Source organism: Carlito syrichta, unplaced genomic scaffold, assembly GCF_000164805.1.
Source record: "Carlito syrichta isolate Samal-C Ts95f unplaced genomic scaffold, Tarsius_syrichta-2.0.1 Scaffold309741, whole genome shotgun sequence".
Taxonomy (NCBI): domain Eukaryota; kingdom Metazoa; phylum Chordata; class Mammalia; order Primates; family Tarsiidae; genus Carlito; species Carlito syrichta.
The window spans coordinates 129,359-143,074 of NW_007253837.1; the positions used below are offsets into that span (position 1 = coordinate 129,359).

At 40.6% G+C, this 13,716-nt stretch overlaps 1 protein-coding gene across 2 annotated transcripts in view; it reads left to right on the forward strand.

The window, feature by feature from the left end:
- The first annotated feature begins 7 nt into the window (after positions 1–7).
- CA8 (carbonic anhydrase 8) overlaps positions 8–13,716 on the forward strand; it is a 97,172-nt gene continuing 83,463 nt past the window's right edge. For both annotated transcript variants that reach the window (XM_008067742.1, XM_021717447.1), the window contains exons 1-2: positions 8–128; positions 1,203–1,394. In XM_008067742.1, coding sequence (XP_008065933.1) covers positions 29–128; positions 1,203–1,394 — 292 coding nt within the window. In that variant the 5' untranslated portion in view covers positions 8–28. The remainder of the gene's footprint in view (positions 129–1,202; positions 1,395–13,716) is intronic.

Below are 13,716 nucleotides of genomic sequence, written 5' to 3' on the forward strand. Positions count from 1 at the left end.
CAGCGCCCGGGGGCCCCGCGGCCTTCCCATGGCTGACCTGAGCTTCATCGAAGATTCCGTCGCCTTTCCCGAGAAAGAGGAGGACGAGGAGGAAGAGGAGGAGGGCGTGGAGTGGGGCTACGAGGAAGGTAATCGGCTGCGGGGCGGCGGGGTCCGGGGTCCGGCGACGGCGTGTCGGCGTCCCGCCGAGCGCGGGGCTCTCGCCCTGTTGCTGTCGCGTGCTCACAGCACCCCCACGTGCCCTCGTTCCCGCGGGGGTCTCGGGCCCTTGCCTGGCCCCTTTCGGGGCGGGAGGCGCTCCAGAGAGGTGTGCCCGCCGCCTGCGTGCTCCCGCCGCCTGCGTTCGTGCCAGGGAGCCGGCCGCGGCGCTGGCGGTCGAACTTGCGGGCCAGAGGGAGGGCGAGTGAACCCTTAAGCCTAGGCTGGACCTTTCCTTCGGAGTAGCCAAGGAGAGCAGCGGGACGACTTACCCACACCTCGAGGAGGCAGCGTCAGTGAACTTTATTTCTTGCTGCTTGGAGGACTCTGTGGGGAGAGGGTGTCTGTGCCTCTAGTCTTCCTGCGGAGGATACTAGCAACGCTCAAGCTCTTCCTAAAACTTGTCCTACCTAGTCAGACTGAGTCTGGAGACAGCCAGGGGGGTTGCCTTTAAAACAAACAAGCAAAGAACTTAGTTTCCTAAGTTGATCCCTGAAGACGTAGGGCTCCTATTAAAGCTTGCCATTCGTTGGTGCTGATGTTTGCTGTCTATATTGAAACAAATAGAGAATATATAATTGTAATTATAAAAAAATTGGAAAGAGTGTATTTTGGAAATGTATTGCATTTTTGATGAGGTGTTTATTTACTAGCATCAGATAGCCTCTTGGAAGTTACAGCTATCTCCCAAGTACCAAATCTAATTGAACTAATGAGCAAAGGAGATTGTTGTGGTAGTTTTCTAATCATTTAAGGTGGTCTAAATTTCCTAGAGTCATGAATTATTACACCTAGGTGGACAAATGCAAATAGAATTTTGTTAGTCCAGATTTTGTGTGTGGTATTTGATGAAATTAGAGGAATCAGCTGTGTAGTGATGGCTGTCATAGTTGTCTTCATAATGTGAAGGTTCATAAAGGCATTTAAATCTAGTTTTTACCTGATAAAGCTTACTGTAACTTTTTTTAAAAAACCTGCTCTTAATTTGCTTCGTCTTTCCTTAGGTGTTGAGTGGGGCTTGGTGTTTCCTGATGCTAATGGGGAATACCAGTCTCCTATTAACCTAAATTCAAGAGAAGCGAGATATGACCCCTCGCTGCTGGATGTCCGCCTCTCTCCAAATTATGTGGTCTGCCGCGACTGTGAAGTCACCAACGACGGACATACCATTCAGGTTATCCTGAAGTCAAAATCAGGTATTTCAGAAGATAACATTTGTGTGCTCTTGTAAACTAGAAGTCAGCATGGAGCTATTGAACTCTGATTTAACCTGTATGATTTTAAAGGTACAACTAATATGGCTCTGTTTTCAGGATACCTTTATATATATATATAAAATGCATCCTTTGGGAATTATTTTCTTGAAAGGATACAAGGGTGAAATTATGAAGTTACCAGTTGGTTGTTCTGCTTTGTGTATTGTTACTGGAACAACTTGAGTTTGGTCATCTTATACTTTGTGGAATATGAGGAAAGGTGTATATGGGTGCACCGATTTGCATTTTTCCTAAGTTGTTGACTAGCTTAAATCACTTAGATGTTCATAATTCTCTGTTTTACTACTTTGTGAAACTAAATATTACAATTTATTGATGTGATCTGGCTTTCAAGATAGACTTTTCAAGTTAATTTTCTCTACCATATTAATATGTCAGGAATAATTTAAACTAGTAGCAATCAGAAACATTCTCTAAGCTCAACCAGAGATTTAGGTGACAAAGTTTTTGCCTTTATTTATTTTTTTAATCGCTCCCATCTTCTATCTGAGCCTATTTGAGGTGGATCAATCTAAAGTGTTTTGTGGAAAAGGGGTTGAGTAATTACCAAGGAAATTGGTTTTGGGCTTAATTTTAGGGGAGAGGAAAGCAGATTTAAAAAAAAATTAGCACGAATATCATGCATTTCATAGTGAATGATAACTGTGTTTCCCTCTTGGAAAGAATGCAAAATTAGAGTATGCTGAAATATTAGAACATGCATGATAAACATGCTCAAATTAATTCCTGTGATAAAAGTTGATGTTTCAAATCATAACATCTTTAGGTTTATTATTAGACAAAGTAGTTATTGATTTTTCAGCTATGACTTTTTTATTCATTGTGAATGTTTCTGAGCTTTAATTTAGAATCTATGAGACAGTCATAGATTCATGTAGTCTTCCTAGCTGTTCTGAGTTTAATCAAGGTATGGACATTGTCCAAGAGATTATAGGTTGTATATGTGCTCAAAGAGACAGTTTCAAATGTAAATATCAACTTAAGTCAGAATTTTTGAAGGGTATGGGTTTATAGTGGGGCATTATTTACTATTTTAAAAATTATATTGGAAAATTATTGAATGCTGATTATTCTAGTAAACAAAAAACATTTTAAGGTAGCACATGTTTGTTATGTATGTGTTGATGTGTGGACATGCATTTGTACTTCTGGAAATAAATGTTTGTTATCCAAACAACAGAAGTGCATTTCATGTCAAGCACCGTGGTGAGTGTTGGTGGTATAAATTGATTCTTGAGGATTCACAGTGTAGTGAAAATACAATTTTTTAAAGTGCTAGTGTGTGGGCTCGGTGGCTCAGCCTGTAATCCCAGCGCTTTGGGAGGCCGAGGTGAGTGGATTGCCTGAGCCAGTGGGTTCAAGACCCGCCTGGGCAACTTGGCGAGACCTCATCTCTACAATAAATCAAAAAGTAGCCGGGTGTGGTAGTGCGCGCCTGTAGTTCCAGCTACTTGGAAGGCTGAGGCGGAAGGATCGCCGGAGCCCAGCAGGTCGAGGCTGTGGTGGCCGGGAGCGGCCACTGCACTCCAGTCTGGGTGACAGAGTGAGACTCCAACTCGAAAATAAAATAAAATAAAATAAAATAAAGTGCTAGTGTACATATGATATGATGCAAAGGATTGTGGGAGCCTAGGGAGTGACTAAGTACAAATACTCAACGAACATAGTGTGTGTTCAGTCCTGTGCTAAGATAAACTTTACTTCATCAAATTGAATTTACCATTTTCTTTGGTACTTTCTCAAACATTCAGTTTTTGTTGATGTTCTGTCTCACCCCAAAAGACAGCATCTGACCCTCTAGCCATGAGATGTGTTTCTTCCTCAGCTAGCTTTTTGTGCTTTTATCCTGGTCTCTCTTTCTTTCCTGACCACTGAGGAAGAACTGTCTGTATTTCTGTCTAAGCCTGATTTGGATACACGTGACCCTGAGCTCTTATTCTCTGCCTCCCTGGAGACCTTTTCCTTCAGATTCCCTATTTTCTGTCACCATCCTAATTTCTTCCTTATTGTTTCTCCCCTTTCAATATTTCTGCAGACTTAAGAAAAGGTAACCAAAGATACCATGCCTCAACTGGTTTATTATTATTTTTTTCTAGTATATTTAAGCTCCTCAAAGGAATAGTCTGCAAACTCTGAACACCTCATCATTCATTTACTTAAATGAAGTTTTATCGATCTCAAAATAGAATATAAACATAATTTAAATAGTTGAATAGTACTGTGTTTCTCCCTGCCTCTGGTTATACCCTGCCCAGTGCTGTGAGAGGCTGCGTTTGGCTTCAGTGATTTTATTTATTTATTTATTTTTGGAGATTCTTTCAGTGCGTTTGCCCATTTCATGACGGGTGATTTACACGAACAACTTGCCCACACCGTGCTGAAGTGTTCAGCAATTTTTGACCAAAAACACGTGACACGCATGCTCCATCCTCCCTAGTCACCCCATCTCACCTGAGAGATGTTTGTCTTTTGTTTCCCTGGATGAAAAAAGTGCTCAAAGGAAAATGTTTTGCCGATGTGAAAGAAAAAGCGGCAGAAGCTCTAAAAGGTGTATTGCACCAAGTGGAGAGTACTTTGAAGGTGACCGAAGTTTAAACATGTAAGAATTAATGTACAACTTTTAATAAATAAATTCCGGGCTTTTATTTTTTTGGCTCCCCCCGCATATATTGCATAGTGGTGAAGTCTAGGCTTTTAATATAGCTATCACCTGAATAGTGTACAGTACATCCATTAAATAATTTCTCATCCCCCATACCCCAACCCACTTAAATGAATTTTTATTTAAATTCATACTCAATGTTTTCATTATTACAACTATGCAACCAACTATTGTTTCCAGCTGAAACTACATTCGACTTCCTTTATTGAACAATGTGTTGTTTTTCTTGGGATGAATGTATTTTTGTTTATTGAGTTTTTTATTTACCTGTTATGAATTTGTTTTCAGACTCTCTGACAGAATGCTGATCTTCTCTCAGGACATTCCCAAGCCTCAAGTGGTGTTCCTTACCTTGCTCCTCCTTGTCCTTCCTTTTTCCCTGGGAAGGCTGTTCTTCCTCCTGCCTTTTCTGGAGCGCTTGTTCTCCAGGCTTCCTCGACAGCCTCCACCTGCAACTCCTGGGCCTCATGCTGAGGACAGCCCTCTGTTTGTCTCCTGTGTCGGATTCCATTTTTCCTGAATACCATGCCATCCTTTTTTTTGGGTTGCTTCCTCATTTCAGGGGATTTCTTGGCTTATCGTCTTCTATAGTTCATCTTCCAGGAGCTTCCTTAGAAAAGAGGCATATGAGGGCCACACGTTCAGATGCCTTGTGTGTCTGCAAGTGTCTTTATTATACTTTGCATGTGACTGGAATTTGCCTGGAGGAGCAGGCCTTGTCAGAAGTGTTTCTTGACGTGATTGATGTTGGATGCATTCCAGCTTCCAGTGTTGTGGTTGAACGATCTAGTTCCATTCTGCATTTCAGCTCCCTCTAGTGCCTTTTTTTTTCCTTTTTCTTTTCCTGGAACCTTTTCCAGTTTTCTCTTTATTGCTGTTGCTTTGACATATTACAACCGTGTGCCTTGGTGTTTTATCTTTTTTTGCCCACTCTGTGCTGGGCAGTTGGCAGGTCATTTCAATTCAGGTAATTGTATCTTTGATTTGTCAGACATTTTCTTAAATTTCTTGTATTATGTCACTGATAATTTTTTTCTTTTGCCCCCGCTCTTTCTGTAACTCCTACTTTCTCTTTGCCTTTTTCCTTTACTTTCTGGTAGATTACCTCAATTTGTAATCTTTCAGTCTTTGTACTGAACTCTTAATTTCTGCTCTCCTAATTTTTAATTTCTAAAAAAGTGCTTATTCTATGAATTTTTTTTTTAAATTTAAAATACAACAGCCAGTGTTTATTTCATGAATGCGGGATTTTTCTTCATTCTTTCTGTATTGCTTCTTTTCTGTTCTCTGCCTATCTCTGTTTATTCTGGGTTCCTTCTATTTGTTTTGGTTTTTCTCTTTTATTTCAGAGGTTCTCCTCCAAGATCTAGTGATCTTTGGCTCTTGGTTCACATTTAACAATAGGTCTAAGAAGTGAATCAGAAGCTCTGTGCATGTGGGCAATGATTGAGGCCTGATGGGCTTCATGGTAACATGATCAGGTAAGACCTTAGCCATGTTGTTCGAGGAATCTTTGTAGCTTATGTTAGTTTCTCTGGAATTTTCCTAACTCCTTTTTTGTTTTTTTGTTTTTGTTTGGGGATTGGGGTAGCTCACAGCTGCCTACTGGCTTACCAGCTTTCCGGTTGCTGGCACAGATAGGAGAGTGTCGCCATTTGGCATGCCCAAATTCCCTTCATCTTCTGCCAGGGAGGGTAAAAGGTAGTTACCTAACCACAGTGGGATGGGCTCCAGAGGTTTCACTGCTCCTTAAGAGACTTTAAATCTGTTTTTCTGTCTTCAGTTTCCTACTCTGTACCTCACATTCATGAGTATCCAATGCTTCTTCCTCCTCAGTCTTTGCTGCTGTCACAAAATACCTTGCACTGGATGATTTATCAGTATTAGAAATTTACTTATCATTATGCTGAAGGCTAGGAAGTCCAAGATCAAGGCAGTGGTAGAGTTGGCATCAGGTGAGGGTTCCCCTTTGCTCCATGGTTGGTGCCTTGTTGCTTTGTCCTCATGCAGTGGAAGGCAGAAGGACCACACGGTTTTCTTTGAGCCCTTTTATAAGGGGTCTTACTGCATTCATAGAGCAGATCCCTCTTCCCATTCACCCTCCTACAGGTCTCACCTCTTATATATTGCACTAAGGATTAAGTTACAACATGAATTTTAGACGGGACGTGAGCATTCAAACCACAGCACCTGGATTCTGTGGTAGGAATTGCTTGTCTCTTGTGGCCTTTCTATAGTTGCTTAGCTCTTGGCTATCTCTGTTTTGCTAAATCAGCTGCCTTTCAGTCTGGTTTCCAGCTTTCCCCTACCCCAATTTTTTTGGAATTTCTCTTTTGCTATTATCTCACTCTTGTTTCATTTTGCCCTGGCAGATTTGTGCCTTTTTTATTTAGCCAGGATCGAGGAGGGAGGGAAGATAAATGTTTGAGTGCAACCCTCCTTGTCTAACTGGAGGTGCCACCTGCAAGTACAGCATGCTGTACTTTTAAGTTTAAAAAGATTACACAATAAGCATAATTTTTTTTTTTCAAAATTAAAGCTGACTTCATATCCACCGCTCTGCTGAAATCTCAGTCCTCTCCAAGGCTGTTGATGGCCTAGACTACTTAGTTTCTTCTTTTTTTTCTGCCCTATTGATATAAAAAATTTTAAAGAATTGCCAAAAAGGGTTACAACAACTGTAGTATAATTTAAATATTAGGACCCATCAGCCGGGCTCGGTGGCTCAGCCTGTAATCCTGCGCCTTTGGGAGGCTGAGGTGAGTAGATTACCTGAGCCCGTGGGTTTGAGACCCGCCTGGGCAGGCAAGACCTCATCTCTACAATAAATCAAAAAATTAGCTGGGCATGGTAGCGCGCGCCTGTAATTCGGCTACTCGGAAGGCTGAGGCAGAAGGATCGCCGGAGCCCAGCAGGTTGAGGCTGCGGTGGCCGGGAGCAGCCACTGCTCTCCAGTCTGGGCAACAGAGTGAGACTCCAACTCAAAAAAAAGACCCATCAAACTAAAGCTTTTAACATAATCCTGATGATATTGTCCCTGTATATAATAATCCTATCTGGAGATGTAGCCTTAAATCAAATTTGAGGGTTTCCATGAGCATGAACTCACTAGTCCTGTGACTTTGCTGGAAAGAGCTTCTCTGACGGAGGTCACTAATGATGTTGACATCTACTAAATCTGATGGGTACTTTAATGGGTTTACAATACTTTAACTACACTCCATTGGAAATGGAATATTTGGAAACTCACTCTCCTGTTAGTCTCTGTCACATGGTTTCTTAACATTGCTTCCTAATTTTGATTGCGTTTTCTCTGTCAACTCTTTACGCTCCACTATTCTTAAATAATGGGGTTTTTCACGGTTTTCTCCTTCACCCTCTTTCCTTACTGCACACACCTCATGAGTGTTGCATCCATGTAGATTGTACATTACTTCACTCAGTGTTTTCCCATAATGCGGCTTGGGAAAAGAGCTGCAGTGATAGGTTCTCTGAATGGAACAGGTACAGCCAGTTCAGCCTTCTGACCTAGGCCCTCTGGCAAGTTGGGCAGCCTTGGCTTGAACAGCTCGGGGAAGAGAAGTTCATTCCTCATGAGGAAATCTGTTTTGCCTTTGAACAATTCCGAAAGTCAAAAGGTTCTGTGATCTCCCCCATTGTTTCAGTTTTAGGTCTCTGGACCTACATAGAAAAATATCATTGTTCTTTTACATGGCATCCTTTGAAACACTGACTGTAGTTATCATATCATGCAGTTGACTTATTTTCCTTTCAGAGATACTTATGTCCTTCAAATGTTGTTCATGTGACAATCTTTCATCCCTCAATACTCACTTGTCTGTGAGAGCTAGGCAGATGCTACAAATGAGAGCAACCAGGAGAGCAAAAGATTGTAAATATCTGTCGACCCTCTGCTCTGTTTGCAGTGTTGGGAGTCAGTAGGGCCTGATGGGGACTGCGGGAAACTGGCAAACTGCATTGAAAGTATTATTTTTTATGTTTATTGTGTTAGGAGAAGCTGGAGTTGTGCACCTGTGAACTGAACATACAGGTTCACTGGTTTCACCTGGCCTGCAGAGATAATCTTTGATTCAAGGTATTATGTACATGAATAAGATAAATATAAATCATACTCAAATAGCATTTGGATATGGAGAGCCTGGGGTGGGTCGGAAGAGGGGACAGCTTGCAAAAAATACTTGGATATGGGAAGTTCTAGAGATCATATGCAGAGAGGCGCATTCTGCAGGATGCTTAGCAGAGAAGATGTATTCACAATAATGCTGGTTAATGGGAAATAGAAGAGAGAGAAAATGTTGGAGCAAATTAATGAGAGATCCTGAACAGAGTCTTTTTTTCCTATGGGATAAAGTCATAATTAGTGTGTTGCTTTAGGCAAATTAACCTGGCAGCACTGAATGAGATGGGATCTGGGAGAGATTGGGAGCCCGTTTGAAGGTTAGTGCAAGAGACTCAGTTAACCAAGACTGCCGTCATTGCTGTGTCAGTGGAAAAGGAGAGACGACCTGAGGGATTTCAGAGATGCAATCCACAGAACTTCAGGGGTTAGTGATGGAGATCAGGGGAGAGGATGGTGTTGTTAGAGAGATGGCCAGGAGTGGAACCCCGTGACTGGAAAACCCTTCGGGGCCTGTCACTGTTCATGTACTTCTGATCTGGATGTGTTTCAAGGTAGCAGAGTCTCTCCTAACATGGAGTTGGACCAAACATTGCATTTCAGGTGTGACTTGATCAGACGACTGGTCCTTTTATCTCCTGAGTATGGAGAATTTTATTGAGGCCGCCACATATATCATTTAATTTCTCAGTAGAACAAATGGATTACTGCACTCAGGAGTCTTCATACTTAAGGTACACAAATGAATTAAAATTTAACATCTCTACAGTGGTATAAAGAGTAGCGCAAGTCTAAAAATATAATTATAAATTTCTAGCCTTAGTGGTTTTGATACTTAAGGAGTAAGAAAGTTTGAGACTTTCTAAGCTTGTGCAATAGAATGTCGTTCCATCTGGCTGTAAGCAGTGCCTTAAGGGTAATGACATTTTTAATGGACCATCGTTATGGGAGATTGCTAATCAAGACAGGTCATTTGTGCCCTTTGCTGTAACTTGTTATATAGAAACTTTAATTAGAAAATTTTACTTCTGGGTCTCTTATAATTCTCAATACTAATTTTAGCCTAGGTGATTGTTATCATTAATCATCTTTTTTTTTTTTTTTTTGCCAAAAACATGACAACTTTTTACAGTGTTTCTTAGCAACCTTGCTGATTTAAAGATGAAATTATTTAAAGTTATTTTCACTGAAAAGAGGTTCTGTATTTTTTATTTATATGAAATGTCAAGGCTGAATTTATTTATGACTACATTTATGACTGGCTAACTTTAGGGGACTTGAATTACCTAGACTGTTGCTGTAATCTGCTTCACTTTGTCCAGTTTGACTGGCTTCTTCTTGGTGCCATGGCTGTGATCTCTACCCTTAGGAGCTGAAGAAGTGTATTCTTTAATATAAAATAAAGCTATAGGTTAAAAGTTAAAGACAGTTAAAATATTGAAAAATTTTTGTTCTTAAGGCTTCAAATATTAAAAAAGGAACCCATTAATGCTATTTTCAGAAAGTTTTACAAATGCATTTGGGATTCCTTAAAAGTACTCTGAGTGTATAAAATCTTTAAGCCTCTTAAGAATGAACAGTTTGGGCTCTTGGATCTTTCGGGGGACCTCCTGGTATTGGGCCCCTCCATGTTGGAGCATGGCTCTGCAGGCTCCTTCTCTTGGCCTTGCCGTCTGTTCCTGGGCTATGACAGGAACTGTCTAGCTCGTTGGGTTTGCCCTTCTTTATTTTGTATCCATGCAGACACTGTATGAATAATACTTTAAAATGCAAATATGATCATATTAGTCCCCTGCATGAAGGCCCTCAGTGGTTTCTAGAAGGATAAACTCCAGTTTCTGAGCACAGATTGCAAATCTTCCCTGATACCCACCTCAATGAAACTGCCTTTCATTGCTGGTAACCTCGAATTTTATTCTCTTGGAACACATGTAAGCTAGTTCATATCTCTGAGCCTTTCTGAGGCTCTTTTCTCTGCTCTGAATGCACTCTTCATTTCTAGCTCACACTTCAAGACTCAGCTTGGCAGGTGTCTTCTTGGGAAAGCCTTCTCTGACTTGTGATCCCTGCTTGTTTTTGGCTTGTCTCTTGCCTGGTGCTCCTCTAGTACTGGTGCACTTCCCTTTACTGCTACTGTTGTATTTCATTTAGACTATTAGGTTTAGTTCCTTAAGTACTGAGACTGCCTGGCCAGCACTAAGACCGGATCCTTCTTGCTTTATACACTTAATGGTCTGGCATAGAGTCCATGTCAGAGCTGTGTGTTGAACTCAAATGAATGAGAGGGTATAACCTTGAGCAACAGCCTTTGAGTTATCTGGTAATTTGTTTTCAGCAAAGGTTTACAGAGGCATAGATAGATTTGGATAAATGTATATACATCAAATGTTTATGGCATTCTCAAGTCTTACAGACGCTCCCTCAGGAAGCTCTTTTCACTTCTCATAAGTGCAATGACCAAGCCTATTAAAGAACATTAAGGAATATGAAGGCCATGACAATGGCGTCAGTGTATTTTATATTCTTTTCACAAGTTTGTTATTCTAAGGAAATTCAGCACATCATCAGGACAGGTTTCATGGTGTTTCATAGTAACTTTATTGACCCTAATGACATCACAACTAGTAAACCTGCCAAGTAGTGACCAAGTATCACTCAGCAGAATTTGGTCTTCATAAATGTAGGGAAAGTGTATTTCTTTTGGTACGACTGGTTTCCTTATAAATTTTTTTTTTGTGAACTGTGAAAAAAGAGAATAATACCTTAAGAGAATGGAGACAAATGGATAAAACAGAGTTGTTATTTACTTTTAGTCTATAAACACCACCATTCTTGGGGATAAACAGGTAATGCTTTTATTTTTACTTGGTACCTCGTAAAAGTCTAAATTGAGTATGTTGCCACTTTTTATAGCTTTGTACAGCCATATGATTTTAATGTGGTTTAACTTTGGATTCTTTATCTGCAGCAGAAGTGAAAGGTGCCCACAGCCTGAATCCTGGCTGAAAGCCACCTCTTTGTCACCACTCCCTGGGGGACCAGGCCTGGTCAAAATGTTTCCTTTCTCTGTGTTCCTTTCCACCTCATAGAATGTCATTGTTTCATTGTACTTTTGTTGAACCTAATGACCTCATAGCCAATGAGCCTGCCATGTAGTGACCAAATATCACTCAGAAAAACTTGGTCTTCATCATGTATGAATATGTATTTCAACCTAATAGAATGTAAAATCCATACTAGAGGACTTTGTTTTGTCAAAACCATTGTACCTTCAGCACTTAATAAATTGTCTGGTACAACGTAGTAGATGATCAAAAAATGTCTGCTGAAAGGATGAGTAAATGGACTCCTGACGAACCTTGAACTTCTCAAAACATGGGTCTGTGCAGTTTGAATTTCCAGGGTGTTTTTAAAAAGTATTAGTGCTATCTCCAAGTTTTAAATGAAAGGTTTCATTGCTGTTAAAGAAATATTGTGCACTGGTCACATGGGGAATAGATTTCTGAATCATAGATTTCTTTTTGGCCTTCTGAAATCACAGTCAAGACCAGCTGTATCATCCATTTCCATTTCCATAAGGTAGCACTAGTAGGTGTGTGTGTGTGTGTGTGTGTGTGTGTGTGTGTGTGTGTGTGTATTTTAGTGTATGTGATGAAGGGGTTTTGGGGAGAGATTTGTAAAATCCTCTTTCCGTTTCACATGTGATTCATTTCACAATTCTCTTTCTTTTCTTTTTCCTTAGCCATGTGGAACTGAGCCTTCTCTAAGACAATTTTATTGTCTTGTTTTAAAAATAGACTGTCACAGAACTCACCTGCTGCGGCCTGAGGTTAGGTTGTTGCTACACATGGTGAGGGGTGTGTTTTCCACTTCTGATAATGCATGCTAGGGTGCAGTGTGAGACTTAGAAGAATAGTTTTTCTTTTTGGTTTGGGAGGTGGGGTACACAGTGGGTAGACTCCCAGTCTCCTTCCCGATTTTTCTTAAGACCAAATTTGGACAACCAAGGAAAAGGAGTGAGTTATGAGGTTATTCAGAACTGTGGCACTCTGGCTGAAATAAAACATTTCATACATTCTTAAATCCCTAAATGGATGTTTACTGAAGAGGAAGATGGAGTGAGTCTACACTGTAGTTCTGAATATATGTAAACATTTCTGATCCATATATTAAAATAGTCTTTTTGTTATTGTCTTTGGAAATAAGATGAAGTGTAGTTCTCTAAAGAGGAGCTGCAGTTAGGAAACCTAGGCTCAGAGGAGTCACGGTGTTTTAGTTCATGCTCACTGATACTGAAATTTGGGTTTCCCTGTCCGTGTCTGAGACAGGGTCATGAGATTCGAGTTCCAGGCTCTGTCCTGGAGCTTGCTAGTGGGGTGACCATGGCAGGCCACATTCAGTCCCTCTCATTCTACTTTTCTCCTTTTACCATGAAGATGTTAACACTAATCCCTCCGATTTGTTGTGTGACTTACATGAGACCACTCCCGAGGAGGAGTGCTAAAATCTTATGAGACCGCCTTATCCTAAGAGCCATGTCCCTCGCCTTCCATTCCCCTCCATGTTACATGTATCCACTTGAGAAATTAAAGCTTTTGCTGTGGGTGCTGTTTTTCGTCTTTGCTTGAGCTGGAAGAAAGCTTAGGACCAGATTTGTAGGGCACCTTTAGCAGAGACTTGGACTTGGTGATTTTGTACCATAGCCCTGCTTCTCCATCTATTTTCTTCCTCTTTTTTTGTTTCCCTTTCTTCTTCTTAATTTGTGCTATCTGGCTCTATTGTATGTAACTTAACCTAAGCAGCCTTAGATTCTTTTTGGAACAAGTTATTAGTTGGAAAACCAGCCAGACAAATAACTACTGCTGCACTAATTCACTTTCTTTTCCTTTGAGTTTTAGGGAATGAATGACAGAATTCTTCCTTGAGAGAAGTTTGGTCTCTGTTGTGTCCTCCTGCTTTTTCCTCAAAGACAATCCAAGTGTGAATGATATTCTGTTTCACAGAACCTAGTTCTAGGGTGGGGTGGTGATGCATTTTTTTTTTTAGCTAAATAATCTACAATTTTTAGCTGATACCATTTAGAATTGGGAGTTGCTAGAGGAAAAATGCCCCGAGTTAAACAACCTTTATTTATATTGAAATTGGCCATTTAAAAAAATAACTGTATTTCAAGTTTGTGCTTATGCAGTCGGGGCATTTTTAACTAACGAAAGTATTTTATTGCTTTAAGACATTCTCGTGCAAATGTGTTTTTCATCATCCTTCATTGTGCCCTTGTTGGGGACAAAGTTCTGGATGAAATCTAGAAATGAGAAAAAGAGAGAATTTTGTGGGACTGATGTTAATATTTTGAGTATTGTTAATTTTTTTTTTTTTGAGTTGGAGTCTCACTCTGTCACCCAGACTGGAGTGCAGTGGCCGCTCCCGGCCACCGCAGCCTC